This window comes from Kwoniella dejecticola, chromosome 2, assembly GCF_000512565.2.
Source record: "Kwoniella dejecticola CBS 10117 chromosome 2, complete sequence".
In the NCBI taxonomy this organism is placed as follows: domain Eukaryota; kingdom Fungi; phylum Basidiomycota; class Tremellomycetes; order Tremellales; family Cryptococcaceae; genus Kwoniella; species Kwoniella dejecticola.
The window spans coordinates 1359321-1376687 of NC_089302.1; the positions used below are offsets into that span (position 1 = coordinate 1359321).

Here is a 17367-nt window from a genome sequence, read left to right on the forward strand (position 1 = left end):
AGAGGAACCTAAAGATAAGGAAAACGAAGCAGCTCATACGGAATGTCGGCAGACAAGTCGGAAGATATTGCAGGGAATGCTCACGCTGAGGGAAGTCAACCTAAAAAAGTTAGGCGACGTGCTGGTCCGTTCAAGAGGTCTCGAACAGGCTGTAAGTCATGCATGCATGCACTGTCATATGTTGTTGTATGTCAAGCTTATGGCTGTCCCAACTCGCATGCAGGCGGTACTTGCAAGAGGTGAGAGTCGGTTTGAAGACCATGCGATTGGACTTGCCTGTTCATCGTACCAGGGGTTCGCTCGCCGACAGCATTGTGTCACCGAGTGAACGGTTCCCTGGTGGACCATTCATATAATAACATGAGCTTGTGGAATGCACATCGCTCAAATTTCTGCAGCTAAGACAAGGAAGCTGACTAAGCTTCTTTACAACAGACGAGGGAAGAAATGTGACGAGGAATGGAGCGAAGAAGGTTTCTGCCAAAGATGTATCATGGGTCAATTTGAATGTTCAGGAAGGACAGAGCAAGCTGGTGGTGGTGGGGCTAAAAATGGTAGCTCAGCACGGGAAGCTTACGGAGAAAGGTCATCAAGTGGAAGCAGGGAACCAAACGATAGTCAAGAGCCGCCAGCTGTACCACTCGAAATGCCCTCAATACCCGATCCCATGCCTCCTATACCTACGATACCTGACTTTCAAACGAATGCCGCAAGCAGCTCGTCATCAATGGCGGGACCATCAAATCCCATTCTGCAGAATCAGCTCTCGAATCTAGATGCTGGCTTGGGCTTACCAAATACCTTTGGATTCTGGGGAACTCCAACGCCATTACCTCCAAATACTGCTCAACTGAATCACAATAATCTTACTATCGACCACACCAACTTCTTCCCTGCCCTCAACAATAATCCGCAACCCCTATACAATTGGCCGGGGCAATTTGCAACGCAACCGTCAGCTTTCCTGACCACCAATAACGATGGATCGCTTGCAATAGATTCCCAGCCTTTTGTGTGGGATGATCAATCTACCAGTGATATATGGAACGATTTTGCGGCTTCATTCACGAATACGGATAACACCAATTTGAAGCAAAATCACAATCATCAACTAAATGCTAATTCCAGAGTGCTCTTCTTAAATACTGAGAAGCCCACCAGACAAGGTGTATCTTTAGCGGAGATATGTGAGTTTACCGGATCTCCGTCTTTCATCCCGTCGATCAGGTCTGATGTGACTTTTCCAGATGCGCGGGTGGTGGAATCATGGCTAGTAGGTATACCATCGACTACGAGAGATTATGCTCGAGCTCGAATACTGGCTTTGAATGACAGTAACAGTGAGTTCACTCTGTCGCTCCGGCACGTATCTGGACACTGAAGGTTTCCGATCAGGCGTAATGCGGAACGTCCGCTTTGCAGTGTCAGCTGCCTATATTTTCCTCTTCGCTGGTTGTTCAGAGAGGTCTCACGAAAACCCAGGCAATCCTCAGCCGAAATTGGTAGAATTAGCTTGCAAGGGTGCAGGGTTCATCGACGGGAAATCGACCACATTGTCCCTGTCGGAAGGTGGAAGCGATGCGATATCGCCTCTCAGCAAAGATGGAGACAATGATCAGTTGACATCTGCGCTGAGGAAGATACGGATATATGTGGATCATGTGTCAACGCCATTCGCGGCTGATATGGAAAGTCTGAAATGGACTGAAGACGCAGTGAGGGAATTGAGGGAGATCGAAGTGACAGACAAGTCTCAACTATCTGACCTGTGAGTGTGCTGTTGTCATGACGGCCAACTTCATGCTCATGTTGGCTACGGGATCAGACTATGGGGCGTCATCGATTTGCAACTTGTGGAGTTCATTCGGGGAGGCGCCGCACCTTCATACAACATGCTGGCTTTGGGGGACAAATTGGTTCGAAGTGCCATGGGCAGTAATTATCCTTCGATAACCCTTGCAAGACTGAGAACGTCAGACACGTTCTCCCTCCGACTCTATGCCTTATCGGACATCAGTCGTTGCATCGTACAAAGGGGCAGAAAGACCATGTAGGTTTCCACGCTCATACCATCAATACGATAGATGCTAAATGAGCGGTAATAGCTTCAATTTCTGGTCGGACATCAACGATAGTCAAAGCGAAGCCCCTGCCCAATCTGACGATGAGGAACCCTGGGCAACTTATCTCGGTTTACCAGACTCGATCGTGATACTTCTAGCGGAAGTGGTCAACTTGTGCGCCGAGCTCTCAAATCAGCCAGCGTCATCTATAAAAGCTCAGGCGGACGAATTGGAAAGAGCGCTGAAAAGTTGGCAATCTCAAACATTCAGCACTGTCCATTCTATCGATTCGACCGCCTTGATATCACGGACGATCGCGGGCGAACTATGGAGGCTTGCAGCCCTAGTCCTGCTGTATCAATCAGTGCATCGCGTGGGAGGACTTCACCCTATTCTTCGACGAGCGCAGAAAGAGATTCTCAACCTCTTAGATTCCATTGCTAAGTTGCCCAATGGAGATTTATGGGGATTCATCGCTCTTCCAGCGTTTTTAGCTGCTTGCCTCAGCATAAGTGATAACGACAGACAAAGATCGATGTTACACCTCGCCAAACCTGGTCCGGAACGAGTATGGCTAGATAATATAGCCTTGGTAGAGCGGATCTGGGAGGAAACGGACGAGACTGGTAAATTACCTGATTGGCACGATAAGATGACAAGGGAAGGGATGTCTGTAGCGTTCTTCTAGCATGGACATGTAGACCTCTTGCTATACTATATCGGATTGTGTAAAAAATGACTAAGTACGTTGTATGGATCGATGTGTACCAGACTTGGGTTCAGGGCCATGGATTGATAACACGCTCTGACGGCTCCCTGCGTTTCATCTAGCCGAAATGCCCCCAGGAACAACCAAAATAACGATTTGATCCTTGGTTTGGACAGGGTCGAAGGAGGTGACATACCCAAAGGAGGTCCTTTTGCAGGTGTGACAGCACACAAAGCTTCATAATGGCTCAATTTGGGTTATGTTTTCATCTACGGCCATAGAATCCAGAAAGCACCGGGTCCCGTCTGCTCCCCGCAGTAGATAGCCTAGACCGACTAATTTGAGGACGCTGAGTCCGAAAATCGACATTAGGAGGTCGAGGACGGCCAATTGAGCCGTCCTCACGACCGCCGAGCTTTTCATCGCTGATCTATCAACAATATCGACCAAACTACGACATACAACTCCGACACCGCCGCCGACAGACAACCCCCCTTCCCACACCCAACCAAACTCGACATTCCGCTTCCGATCATCACACTTCCACCCCATCATCACTTCCCCAATCCCCTTCTTCGCCATCGCCGAGATATTCAAGGCGGTCCAAGCACAGCTTGCGGACTTGTTTATCTCAAAACAACAACTAAACAACATCAAGATCGATTTCGAGACAGTAGAAGTTGAACCAACATCTACGGCCGACCTCCACCTTCTGCCTCCACCGGCCTCAGCTTTCTGCGGCGGGCACCGAAATCTGCGGCCAGCCTCAGAAAAGCTGCGGCTACAGTGACATTTCTGCGGCTCAGCCTCAGAATCTACAGCTGGCGGTGCCCGCTGCAGTAAAAACGCGTGTGCCTCCACCTTCACTTCCCAATCCGACCATGAACATCCCACCACCCCCATACGCATCCCCTACCGCTGCATCGAGCGCTAGGACGGCTAAGCCAAGGGCGGGGGCAATCTTTGGAGGCATCGCTGAACAATCCCAAGAAGAAGCCAACCGCGAAGCAATCAACGCAGGGAGATCAGTTCGCCGAACCTCACCCCGACTTCAAGATCAAGCTTCCACCACCGCCCGCCCACCGCCTAATCCAAAGCCGCCGGCCCCTCAGAAGAAGGCCCCTCCCCCCCTCATTTCCTGCCCACTGTGCCCCGCAGTCCGCATCCAAGACCCGCTACAGCACATCCGGCGTATTCACAGGGACCATAGGTTCCAGCTTTCCGACTTTCTGTTATGAAATTTCCCGTAATCTCATAACATGTAGTCACGTGACCTACCACGTGACTACACTTCAATACCTTATCATTATGTTTCATCATCGTATCCGTACGCTCAAACCACCAACCTCGAAACCATGTCTCTCGACGAGCATCGAAGATACAATAACACAGCCACCATCAGTAACCTAGACACCTCAGTAAGCATGAGTAAGCGTTATCGGAATCCCTCGCATTACCAACTACGATTACTCATCACCATCAGTCGAAAATCCCTCAAACCACCGGTATGGACGGATCGACGAGGATACCTGACGTGGATGAGGGATATTCTGCTTGGAGACAAGGTACGAGAATGATGGTGATTATGAAGACGGACGATGAGATGTGAAATCAAGTTAGAGATAATTAGTAAGCGTTGTACAATTGTAAGATATATAAGGAGGCTATTCGAGCAACTCAGAACTACGATCCCCAGAGATCTAGTTCTGACAGTTGTTCGATAGCACATTGCTATTGAATGAATTTGAGTTAACCTACCTGACCTCGCTAGCTACTTGACCAGTCCCTAGTGAGTTTTGTTATTGAAGATAGCTCCTCGAGGGACGAGGAGCTTCATCAGTTGAAGTATTTAGAGTTGATAGATTACGATTTGCTTTGAGACCTTAAGTTCAGATATACTAGAGTCCAACGCTACAAGGTAGGTTGATCTCAACGTAACAGACCCTCACTGCGGAGATAGCAACGGGCGTCGCGCTGGGCAAGGATCTTCTTTGCGCTGCAAGACTCACCCCTCTCCTCAAGCCCGACGGCGGTATTAGACCGATTGCGGTGGGGGAAATGTTCTACCGACTAGCGATGAAGGCAATCTTTGCCACCAATTTCGATCGGACATCGCTTTCCTCTCACCAATTTGGGGTAGGGACAAGGGGAGGTGTGGAGCCTATAGTGAGGGCTGTTCAGTATTCCTTGGATCAACATCCCTCCTTCCCCTACACCCACTACGTCTCGCTGGATGCGGTCAACGCTTTCAACACCAACAAACGACGTAATCTGCGACCAGCACTGTCGAAGTATGCCCCATACTTCACGAGGCTAGCAGCCTGGTCATACAACATTCCAACGCCCTTGTACGTGCACTCGAGAATCCACGACAAGGTTCATATGATCCCTTCGGCGGAAGGACAACGACAAGGCGACCCTATTGGCCCCTTTCTATTTTCGGTCTCGATCCGAGACACCATCGAGTGGCTCCAGGAGGCGCTAGGCCCGAGATACCTAGTGCTAGCTTATCTGGACGACATCTTCATCCTAGGACCAGACGACAAGGGACTGGAGATTGCAGTGGAGTTCTTTGGCAGGAACGATTCGCCACTCAGCCTCAATGTAGCCAAATGTAGGCAGGGGAGCCTGGAGGAAGTCAGGAGGGGACAGGCAGATGTTAGGATGCTTGGGACATGTTTGGGGACGAAGGAGATGAGGGCTAGGTTCCTTAGGGAGGAGACGGACCAGTTGGAGAAGGACATGGAGGAGATACACACACTTCCACGTCAGCACGCTCTACTCATTCTCCGCCAATCGTTGCAACAGAAGCACCGGCATCTCATGCGGACACTCAGGTCGGAGGATTTGGAGGAAGAATGGGATAGAATGGACGGAGTGATATGGGGGGCATTGGACAGGATAAGAGGAGTGAGGGTGCCGAGGAGGCTGGTTGAGAGGGACAGGGCACTCCTAGCTCTGCCGGTCAAACTGGGGGGGCTAGGCCTGTACTCATACAAGCTGGATGCCCAGATGGCCTACCAGGCGGCTTCCTCTTTGGCTAGCAAGGCCCTCCGCCCGTTGGTCGAGTCGCTGGAGGAGGCCGAGGGGGTGGAATCACAGGCCGTGCTATGCCGGGAGGCGCATGAGGAGAGGAGTAAGGAACTGATGGAGGAATTGCATCAACACGACAGGGTTCAGGTTGCAGAGTCCTCATCAGTGTTGGGAAGGAGGTGGCTGTCGGCAGTGCCGTCCCACGCACGATTCGTACTACAAAACACTACCATTCAAGCGAATCTTTGTTACAGGACGCTCCTGCCGGGCTACGAAGGGAGATGCCGGAGGTGTCACAATTCCAACACGGCGGGACATGATGAATGGTGCCCAGGGAGGAAGGATTACCGAGTATCGAGACACGAAGCGGTGAAACACCACTTAGCGACGGGCCTTAAGACGATTAGCGGCGCAACGATCACGATCGAACCTTTCATTGGACGGCGGCTCACGAGGAGGAATGACATAAGGGTAGCTCTGGACAACAGCGAGGACCGACCGGTAGTGATGGAGGAATACGATCTGAAGGTTATCTCCCTCGCCTCCCCATACCACCAACAAGCGATTAGAACAAATGGGAGGACGGTCGAGGAAAGGGATCAGATAGCGAGGGACATGGAAGGGGGCAGGCTAAGGGAGGACATTGAGAGAAGGATTAGGAAGGTACTGAAGCAGCAGGCGCGAACGAAGGTCCTAAATCTCCCGGAGGGAGACAGAGCCCCGTTTGTTCCTCTGGTGATGTCGTCAGGAGGATATATGGACGAGGAGATGACGGAGAAGCTGAAGGAGTGGAAGAGATGGAAGCTACCGGGAGTGGCGTACTCGTGGATGCTCACGAGCGTTAGTGTGTCCCTGGCGAGGGCAAGAGGCAGGACCTTCCTGGGTTAATGACCATGATGGGCCACACAATAGACGTGCCGCGCACGGACCCCTTCTATACAGCCTGTAACTACGTACCATAGCCCGCCTAGACATGCATCTAACTCCCCGGCGTTAAGTTGGATATCGCTCGGTTAGTACCAAGGTGGGGGACCACTTGGGAATCCCGGGTGCTGTAGTTTCTCTTTTTGCGTATGTGATCAGCAAGACGAAATCCAGTGAACGCTATTCGGACGGTAGAACTTCACATGAGCTGATTGATAAGGAGATCGGGATCGGAGCGATGATGCCGCTCAATGTTTTTTACACTTGTTTGTGTGTCCGCAGTGTGTGCTGGTCCAAGCGTGGTGCCTGACGCCGTGTATCATCAGCGGGCAAATCCGACAACAGAACAATGGCGTGCGAGATAGAGCGAAGATAACAAATCGTATAGACATGCAAATCAGACTTAATTAGTATCTTATTGCAAACATGTCGCGACTACCCAGAATCATCGAGCCGTCTTAGTTCGAATGAGTTATCTGGAACCATCTGCAGAAGCTGCAAGAGCGGACTCATCGGGAGCGCGGGATCGGCTGATCGTGAAAAGGAGGAGGACAGTGAAGGCGTGAGTTGCCGGTATTCGTGACCCCTTGTGCATGACGAATCATGAGAGCTAGCAGCTGACTAATGCACGATGTTCAAAGGTGCGATCGATGCAGATCTGTCCGAAGGTAGGCAACTTTCATCTGAGGGAAATTTTTGACGTGTTGCGCTAAGTTGCCAAGTCCAACAATAGCCGATGTCAAAGATTGAATTTAGAATCAGATAGCTGCACAAGGTGCGATAGGCTGTCGGCAGAATGTACAACAACCCAGCCAAAGCGAAGGGCTATCTTGGATTCTTCTTCGAGGCACCAAACAAGTGCTTCCCAACCACCCTTGTACCCTTCTAATCGGCGCGGTTCCGAAGACAGGCAGCTTGAGCCAAACGAAAGCTCATCAATCGCACCGATTACTTCCCCTCGACAAGCACGGACGACCGTGAAAGACTACGCCGAGCCCACTGCGGCACCCATAACATATCCAAACATCTCACTTTCCGCTCACTTAGCTACAGAGCCTCGTATACTGGGCTTCACCAGTTTATCGAGTCTACGCGATGAAATAGCTGTTTCTTACGGACGGAGCAGTGAAGCTGAGGAATCCGGACCACGTGCGATTGATCGCACAAACGTTGACGATGGTTCGCTTCGGCATCAATCAAGGAAACGGCGTCGACCGAATGGGATAGGTAGAGAGACTCAGCTGGCAGAAAGGGGATTAAGCTTGGGCGTGACTGAGCAATGTATGTCCGGATATTTCGCCTGACGAATGCTCAAGTACGCTTATGAAAGTGTCCCCTAGTGCTCTCCGACTACGCTACTTATGTATCCCCTCTCAACCCTATCTTACTATCTCACGAGGTGTTCAGCCCCGCGAGGATGTCGGTGGTGACCATATCGGCCGTATGCGCCGTAGCAGCTTTGTCGAGGAAGACCCCGACATCTGTGTTTCTAGCGGCCAAAGATAGATTGGTAAATTTACTGGATCAGAGCGATGTGTTGAAAGTAGCTAGCGTAGCCAACATACAGGTGAGTATCGATGATTTACGCTAATGTGCAGCCCATGCCATGCTGATACCGAGAACCTCTTTATTTCAGGCTCTCTTGATAGCTACTAGCAAAGCAGAACTTCTCATGAATCAGCGACAAAGTTCAGGCGGATCTCTGTCTTTTCAGCGGTGTAGTTCTGCTATACGTATGGCGCAAGAATTGGTGAGTGGAATTATGGACTACTGATCGGGCGATGCTGAATGGCAGGACAGGGGCTTCATCGAACGGACATAGAATTTCCTGTTGAAATTGCAGTGAGGCGAAGGAGCGCGTGGCGTTCATGCCTGATAGCGGACAGATGGTGCGTCGAGGTACATTATCATCAGGGTAGAGTGAAATCACCGCTGACGATCACACAGGCTCGCAGCGGGTTATGGGCTACCGCAAATCATAGATCTTGATGATTGCGATGATATCTGTATGATCAGCGAAACAGATCCTCAAATGATCCTACAAGCTGAGCTGTACAACGCAAGCACATTGCTCGGAAGGGTCTGTGAGTGACTTTCTTGAAGAGCTGATTCAGGACTGAGACAAATACCAGTGAAAGAGATTTATACGCCCAAAGTGTTGGCACGTACAAATGACGACCGCATAGAGGGACTAATCATGGGTGAGTTCCAGAAAGCATGTTTCACAATTTCGCCGTCAAGAGCTGATGGCCTGACGTTGCCTCGTCAGCCATCGACGCTTGCCGTTCTCGTGTGAATGACGCACTGAAATTCGGCCCCACGTCAGAGGTTGGAAGCGTTGTTTTCGAATTATCCATTTTGACAGTTGAGGCGCTGTTTCTGAGGGGTGTCTCGAGTACAAAGATACAACGTCCGACCCATGTGACCTACCGACCCAGTCCAGGTCGATGGAAAGCCATCGCGGAGAGATCACATACATTGGCCGTCTGGATCCAGGAAAAAGGGGACTGGCTGTTGGATACCTCAAGAATAGGTTTATACGGACTGAGTGAGTGCCGTCTATGACGAAGCTTACGACATGAAATCAAGCGACTGAAACTCGTGGTGGTTGTAGCGTTCTGTTGCTTGATGATGTTCCGCGATCATCTGCAAACTCGCTCAACAAGCGCATTGCATGGTATACAAGCAGCGTCCAGGGCTACGTCTCGCTGGGCGGAAGGCAACGGCGATATCACGCATATGACTGCCGGTCGACAGAATCATGCTCAAATCATCCGGACATTGTATGTCGTAGCAAGAGATGGCGTAAAAGGTAGAGAAGCGGAAGCAGGTACAGGGGAGAGATTACATGTGGTTTCTCCTTTGGCTGAAAGCAAACCAAAACGGACTCGTAAGTTGAATCTTTGAGAGAAAGTGACAGTCACTCGCTCAATCAACCACTTTCCCATCATCTGGACAGGCGAACATGCAGAAGCCGCGGTGAAAGCCCCAAGCTCGTCATCGACCACGATAAATAATGTACCTCGTCCTCGGACCCCGCCATCAACAGAGCTGGAAGTCAGCCACTCCTTGCTACAGCTCACAGACTCGGACTCAACAGCTGCCTTTGCTGCTGCTGCTGCTGACGTGCCTATCGACACCGTGAACATCGATACATTTAGTCTGTTCGCTTTTGATGTTGCCGATGACAGTCGACCAGAGGAGATGTCTTGGTCGTTGCCTCCAATGGACAATTGGTTGAATGAGATTTTGGGGCAGGAAGCAGACGGAACGAATTGGAACTTTTGATCGTCCTCATTGCCTCACATTGCAGGTGCATAATTTGTTCGTCGGGTAGAACCGATATTGATGCATGGTTAAATGCGAGATGCAAAATGCCAAGACTCTGAATGATTGCGTGCTCTTATCATGAAATCTCGGGAAAATTGGCGAAATCGCGTGATTAGCACAGGGTCGCAATTAGATTTCTCGCTTGACTTCGCTCTTCCTGCCTCTGTTCATCCCGGTATCTGCTCCACTTTCCATCCATGTCGCTGATCCCGCCCATAAGCTTTCACCGCAGAACCTTATGGTGAACCAGAATTACGGGACAGGCGGAATTTAGATAACACCGTACCGGGAATAGGCTTTAACCACGCGATTATTCACTGTTATCACGACAAATGTCATGTCTTTTATCTTTCTTCTCTTGAAAGTCTTTCGACGAATTCAACTACACGATAGATAATGTAAAAGATGATTGATATATATATACCGCCAAGATACCATGGAGCCTTGACACGGATCGAATAGTCCAAGCAGATTGATCGGCTTGGGTCTTGACAGGACGGCCCCCTTCATCGTTCTTGATAAAATGGATCAAGCTCAAGTTGTTCCGACTCTACCTTCGGAGTCAAAAGCCGTCACTTCTCCACTCGCCCATGTGCCTGCAGATGCAGAAACAGAAGGACAGCTGGCTGCTTCTGACGAGAAATTTGATCAGTCTAGCGAGGATGGCAAGGACTTGAAGAATGTCGACGAAGCTGAGATCAGAGAGCAGAATGAGAGGGAATTGCAAGGAGGTCAAGTGGTAATCCGTGATGGTAAGTACGCTTATCCTGTCTGACAATGACACCGTGGCTGATATTGATATACTTGCAGGTACTGATGTTGCGAGATATGTGGTCTCTACGCAAGACGATGGCGATCCAGCTCTGACTTTTAGATCGTTTGTCATCGGCAGTGGTGAGTCAATCGCGCTCGATACTCATCAAGACTTTTCCCCGCTGACCGGATGTTAGGCTTGACTGCGCTTGCCGCTTGTATCAATCAGATGTGAGCCATTAAGTATCGCTATACATCACGCTTAGCTGCTAACCCGCTAACCCTGGATGCTTAGCTATTTCTATAAGCCTGTCTCGGTCTCTTTCGACTCGATGTAAGTGTTATAGATCTTCACTCCTCTCAGTGTAAAATATCAAGGCAGTTATGTCTGTTGACCTCTTCACAGCTTCCTTGTCTTGATAGCATACGTTCTGGGTAATGCCTGGGCAAGGGTCCTGCCCACCAAATCTTTCGTCGAACGCCGTCTTCCCAATCAGGCCCGATGGCTCGCTCCTATCGTTCACTTCATTAACCCGGGTCACTTTGGGCTCAAAGAACATGCTTTGGCATCGATCATGTCCACATCTTCTGGGAACGGAGCAGAGGCGGTCCAAGTATTTGCTGCTGAGAAACTGTATTACACGACCCATTCGAGCAGGGCTGTCGCCATTCTCACGGTGTTTTCCGCTTCTATCCTCGGCTACGGTATTGTAGGCTTGATGCGATCTATAATCATCCACCCCTCACAAATGGTAAATTTTCATGCCGCTTACTTCACCAAAGACTTGCATTGCTGACGATGATCGCAGGTATGGTGGAAATCTCTACCCATGGTATCTATCTATCAAACACTCCACCGGGACACGCAGGGAATGAACAAAAGGAGAGTCAAGATGTTCGCTTGGACCTCGATCTCAGCTTTCATTTGGGAACCGTTTGCCTCGTACATCTTCCCTTGGCTAAACGGTATTTCTATCCCATGCCTTGCCTCCATGCACGCTCCAGCGAGACCACGGACCATCGTTAAAAACATATTTGGCGGAGCGAATTCGAATGAGGGGCAGGGCATTCTCAGCTTATCGCTAGATTGGCAATACGTTACTTCGAAATACATGGCTCTTCCGCTTATCCAACAAGCAAATACTTGGGTCGGTCTCTTGATCTCGTACTTCATGTGTTTGGTCCTGTACTACGGCAATGCTTGGAACGCCAAACACCTCAATTTTATGAGTACGAGTTTGTTCAACGAGAAGACTGGAAAGGCGTATAATCAGACTGCGGTATTCGATTCGAGTCATCGTCTTGTTGTGGAAGCGCTGGAGACTCAAGGTCTGCCCAGACTGACGGCTACCAATATCTGGTACAACATCACGGCGATGATGGCTATTGGGGCTCTGATAACCCATATAACCCTATTCTACGGCAAACAGTGAGTGGATTGTGGAAAGATGCGTGCATCTGTCTCATCCTGTATGACAGCTGATGTCACGCCTGCTTGCATCTACAGAATCATCAAAAGCGTCAAAGAGGCTCGTGAAGGATCTGAGCAGGATCCGCACTATCTCGTCATGAAGCGGAATTACAAGCAAGTGCCACTGTGGTGGTACGTTGTGGTGTTAGCAATCGGATTTGCGCTTGGTATGACTGCTGTCTGTATCGGACATACTTCTATGACATGGTGGAGTTACATTGTTGCCTTGGTAAGTCTATCAATCAATCAATTCATATATCAATCAATGCTAGAGCTGAAAGTACGGTCCTTCTTAATAAAGGGTCTTGGATTCGTTATCACCCCGTTCTCGTTGATACTCTACGGTCTTCTCGGCACTTCTGTAGCCACCAACAACATCTCGAAGGTGAGCCTGGTATCTCCCAGATTATCGGCTTATGTGATCCAGGCTAAGCGTGTTTGTTTTGGGTAGATGCTTGCTGGAGCAGTTCTGCCCGGCCGCCCAGTCGCCAACCTGTACTTCTCGATGTTCTCACACGAAGTCACCGTTTTAGCTGTCTTCCTTGCTGAGGATCTCAAACTCTCTCAGTATCTCAAGATCAGCTACAGAACCATGTTCCTATGTCAAACCTATTCCAGTCTTCTCGGTGCGGTCCTCAACTACGTCATGATGGATACCATCACCACACACAAGAGGAACATCTTACTTGATCCTACCGGTTCTCAAATCGTAAGTGCATTCTCACAAACCCTCCTCATTAAGGACTACTTGGCTCATCTTCCTTAATGGTCGAATAGTGGTCTGGCGTCCAAGTCCAATCTTTGAACTCCAACGCCGTGACTTGGTCATTGGCCAAATACGTATACACATTCAAGAACAACGGATACGGTATCATCCCTCTCGGTCTTCTCATTGGCGCTTGTCTTCCCGTAATTCACTGGTTCATCGCTGAGCGATACGAGAAGATCGGTCCAATAACCGTCAGAAAAATCGTCCTCCCCGTCATCCTCGTCAGCTCGGGTGTGACGTATGCAGGATCGACGTCGGTTCAGACGTCTAGGATTTTGACTGGACTGTTTTCTCAGTGGTACATGCGACTAAGGAACCCAGCTTGGTTCGGACGATATAATTATATTGTAGGAGGAGGTCTGGACGCAGGGGCGAAAGTGATGATGTTCATCTTGACGTTCGCTGTCAATGGTGGAGGAGGTCAGGAAAGGGCTTTCCCAACTGTAAGTGTTCTTCTTTTACTTTCTCGCGATCAACCGAAACTGACGTATATTGTGTGATTGTGCTTGTAGTGGTGGGGAAATCCAGAGGCAAGTTCTAAGCAGTATGCCGATTATTGTGGAACCGGATAAACCAGCTCGATGACCTTGCATCCTCCTCACCTTACTTCACCTTACATGGCTCCTTACCTTCTCTACTTTTTCCTTCTTCGATCTCTCGATATTGCGTGTATTGTCTGTTTTGTGGATCTGTGTATATAGAGCAGAATTACTTGGTTATGGATGGGTCAGTGATTACGTGTTGCAATGAATCAATGATATCTGCTAGTGTGCTAGATAAGCAATTGAACAGCTTGCTTGTGTGCGGATATCGCCAGCTATCCGTGATTATTGTTCTTGGTTTCGGCTTCGGGCAACCCATTTGATCGACAACCAAGATGCATGTTCTATAGATGATGATGATGTCTTTTCCAGACTATGCGTTCATAGCACTCTCTTCCGTCTTCTCTGCTGCATCATCCCCTTCGGCGACTTCAGCAGCCAAAGCTACACCGGCATCTCCTTGACCTTCAGTCACAGGCACAGGGTCCACTGCACCTTCAGGTTTCTTTCCGAAATCCTTCTGAGGTGGAGGGGGTTTACAGATGTCTTCTCCGAAAGTACGTAGCGACAAAATACTAGAAAATGACGCAGAGGGGGTCAGTCAATGTATTTGTTGGTGACAGAACCCCTGGTCCGATATCAATACCAAGAGAGATGATTGGGGCTACTCACCTCTTTTCCCTTTTATCGATCATCAGACTGAGACTCATCTTGGCTTTCCAAACGGGGAGATACATCGGAAGCGCTAATTCTCCTCCAGCCAGCTTACCCGCGACGAAGCGGATGATCTCGCATCCCATATCTCTAGATTGCATGGTATCCTTCCATTCTCCATCTTTGAACGAGTCGATAGGCGGATAATGATCTTCCAGCAATACTCTCAATTCCTCCAGTGTAGCTGAGATGACCACTCCTTCTCCGACGTGAGGAAGCACTTCAAGAATGCCGTCCATAGGTGTACGCCACTTGCATCTGATTTCTGTGCGTTGCGATGAATCTTGTCTCGCGAAACACTTAACACCGGCGGAGACAATACGTAATCGAGTGTAATCATTGTTTTGAATGATCTCCTTGACAATATCGTTCGTCATGTATATGGTTCGTAGTGGATCTCCGTACTCGTTTCGAACCATCAAGTTATCACGTTGGAAGCTTTCCTTGAACTTAAATCGCGCACTACGATGTTGCACTAGTCAGAGAGGTACACGGAAAGCTGATGACAGCCTGTCGGATGGATATGGTCGGAGACTCACATGATACTCTTCACCTCGGCATGCTCTGGGTCTACGTACGAAAGGGGATCCTCCTTGAAAGTCAAATCCCGCTTCTCCTTCTTCGTAGTAGGCTGAGCGGCAGGCGTCGCAGAGGGCGTGGTTTCCGTGGGAGTCTCAGTAGCTGAAAGTTCGGGAGCAGGAGATTTCTCTCGGGCTCGCTTGCTCTCAGCTGCTGGCGATGGGGAAGTCGCAGGACGCTTGAGGGAAGATGAGGAAGCCTCCTTGGCGATTTCAGTACTGTCGCCTTTCTTCTCAAGCACACAGACGAAGAAACCTCCGGTGTTCTGGTCATGAGGAAGGAGTCGCATACTTTTCAGGGCGTCAGCTTAGGCTATCCAGTGCCGGGGAGGCAAAGCTCGACGCACCATCTATCCAGGTTCAACTCGCCAGCATTGGCAGGTGGCCAAAGGGATTTAGGCAATCCTTTGCCTCGATCATTCTCCTTCTCCTCACCCTTCTTGACTGCCTCTCTATAATCTTCGAAAGTATCGTACCAAACCAATTGTCGATCTTTCGCAGCTGGCTGACTTCCCACCTTCCAAGCACTCTTTCCAGGTCTTCGTTTTAGCTCAGGCAATTCCGAAGAGACATCGACAATATGGAACCTTCCCGGTTTCGCATTCAATGCTGCGGCGATAACAGCTTCGTCTTCTGAAGGGTTGAAAGAACACGTCGAGTACACTAGTCGTCCTCCTGGCTTGAGCATATTCATGGCCCGCTCGAGAATCCGTAATTGTAGGCTGAAACGAAGTCAGTCTTCGATTATGCTGGAAAGAAATCATGAGTCTGACTAACGAGTGTAAACTGTTTCCATCTGCAGCACCCCATTTGTTCCAAATCTCCAGATTTTTCCTCAACGTACCGTCACCGCTGCATCTGTTCTTGATTATCAGCATAAGTACTGAAAGTCTATGAGCAGAGCGAAACGTACGGTACATCCGCCAGTATCCTATCAAACTGCAATTGCTTTCCACCTTTCAGCTTAATCGAAGGGAACAGAGCTGAAGAAATAGTAAAATCAGCTTGCACACGGGCTCTATCGGGTAGTTGGTGATGGCGCTTACAAGCATCAAAGTTGGTGACTATCAATCCTCTGCTCGGCATTCTACCAGTTTGGTGGACAAGCATGTGTGTACGCTTGTAGTCGGAATCATTTGCAATAAGGAGACCTGTGGATGCGGTATGATGGGGATTGAGGGCTTCGATGATTTGGGCGGTCTAGTCATCAGGTCAGCTTGATATCAGCAGCGAGGTGGTGTGTACTGCTTACCTTTGAACCCGGAGCAGCACACATATCCAAACACTGATGGCAGCAACTTCAGCTGAGATGCTCCAAAATTGAGGACTGTAATAGCTTATACGTACAGCATGATGAGGTTGCGCATCAAGGAATAGAGGCGGGATCATCGATACAGCTTCCTGTCGACTCAGATTTCCCTGCCGCGGACCGATCAGCGTCATTGAAGCGGCTATGCCATGGAAACTTACGACCTCAGTCTCGCCAACCAAGAATCGCTGGAAGTTCTTGAACGGCTCTGTCTTCCTGACAACTCGTTTTGGCGCGTCGACCTGCCAGGCCAGCTGACCAGGATACCTATGAAGTCTTGTCAGCTTCTTTCGCGAGCTGCATATCAGGTGAGTTCAAGGCTACTTACCACGACAATTGTGACGGAGGATCATACTTTTGACCCTCGAATTCAACATCTTGCATATTTGGCACGTAGGTGTTCTTGATTATATCGTTTATCGTTTCCGCGTGACTTGAGTCGGAGTGAGCTGCATCCATACATCGATGATGGACCACTCACGCTCTCGATCCAGTTACTCTGAATGTCACGGGCAACTCCTTCCTCAAAGATTCCATAAAAGGCTCCCATTCAGCTTCAGGCATGATATCTTGAGCCTGCGGAGATGAAGGCAGCGGTCAGTCAATCTTTGAGAGATGATCAAAGACCTTTACTGACTTTGTAGTACTCCTCAAAGGCAGCATTGCTTTTATCCGATCCTACGAATGCGTTCCAATCATTCTGTTTGTCATCCCGACTTTGCGGTTGTCGGTTGCCTCCTCGCTGTGTCAGTAGATCGGATCGATGAGCATCAGAATCACAGCGCACTTCACAGATGGTGGACTGACAGTCGGCTTCTTTCCTCTGTGTTTGCCCATTCTATCTTGTCTCCTTTTGTGCTTACTGCTTTCTCTTCTGTATCTATGTGTGATAATTGATCATAAATCGATGCGATCTAACTTTCGGATATTGTGCTTCACCAAAAATCCAGGACAATGAGCGAACAGTCACGTGACGCCAAACTCGTCGGCGTAAAGCCACGTGTTGTGTCAACATGAGGTCAATTACAACGGACGCGTCCAGTTCACCGTCATGAGATTCCGTTCATCTTATGCAAACTTGCTTTATCCTCACAACCTTTTCCAACCATCTCAGCTCAGCAGCGCCGTCAAGATACAAAGATGGCGACTGTCGAGAGACCATTACTCACTTG

The 17367-nt window shown here is 49.4% G+C and overlaps 4 protein-coding genes across 4 annotated transcripts; 3 read left to right on the plus strand and 1 right to left on the minus strand.

Annotated features, from left to right (window-relative positions):
- Nucleotides 1-42: 42 nt before the first annotated feature.
- Nucleotides 43-2751, plus strand: I303_101951 (uncharacterized protein; the record flags this gene model as incomplete). The annotated part of the gene is made up of 7 exons (XM_018405265.1): nucleotides 43-151; nucleotides 224-239; nucleotides 436-1187; nucleotides 1248-1340; nucleotides 1396-1768; nucleotides 1826-2050; nucleotides 2106-2751. The coding sequence occupies 7 exons, from the start codon at nucleotides 43-45 to the stop codon at nucleotides 2749-2751; spliced, it is 2214 nt and encodes a 737-aa protein (XP_018265546.1).
- A 4609-nt stretch (nucleotides 2752-7360) lies between these two features.
- Nucleotides 7361-10017, plus strand: I303_101952 (uncharacterized protein; the record flags this gene model as incomplete). The annotated part of the gene is made up of 10 exons (XM_018405264.1): nucleotides 7361-7397; nucleotides 7486-8010; nucleotides 8070-8296; nucleotides 8366-8479; nucleotides 8530-8618; nucleotides 8677-8813; nucleotides 8862-8930; nucleotides 8999-9277; nucleotides 9344-9619; nucleotides 9689-10017. The coding sequence occupies 10 exons, from the start codon at nucleotides 7361-7363 to the stop codon at nucleotides 10015-10017; spliced, it is 2082 nt and encodes a 693-aa protein (XP_018265545.1).
- Nucleotides 10018-10582: 565 nt separating this feature from the next.
- Nucleotides 10583-13624, plus strand: I303_101953 (uncharacterized protein; the record flags this gene model as incomplete). The annotated part of the gene is made up of 11 exons (XM_018405263.1): nucleotides 10583-10811; nucleotides 10870-10953; nucleotides 11010-11043; nucleotides 11108-11146; nucleotides 11219-11564; nucleotides 11622-12241; nucleotides 12320-12512; nucleotides 12585-12668; nucleotides 12735-12992; nucleotides 13061-13495; nucleotides 13565-13624. 11 exons carry the CDS (start codon nucleotides 10583-10585, stop codon nucleotides 13622-13624), a joined length of 2382 nt encoding a protein of 793 aa, XP_018265544.1.
- Nucleotides 13625-13967: 343 nt separating this feature from the next.
- I303_101954 (uncharacterized protein) lies at nucleotides 13968-17032 on the minus strand (the record flags this gene model as incomplete). The annotated part of the gene is made up of 14 exons (XM_018405262.2): nucleotides 13968-14169; nucleotides 14267-14770; nucleotides 14848-15177; nucleotides 15234-15608; nucleotides 15664-15744; nucleotides 15800-15869; nucleotides 15933-16086; nucleotides 16139-16171; nucleotides 16234-16305; nucleotides 16357-16462; nucleotides 16524-16628; nucleotides 16677-16771; nucleotides 16833-16937; nucleotides 17003-17032. The coding sequence occupies 14 exons, from the start codon at nucleotides 17030-17032 to the stop codon at nucleotides 13968-13970; spliced, it is 2262 nt and encodes a 753-aa protein (XP_018265543.2).
- Between the last annotated feature and the right edge of the window lie 335 nt (nucleotides 17033-17367).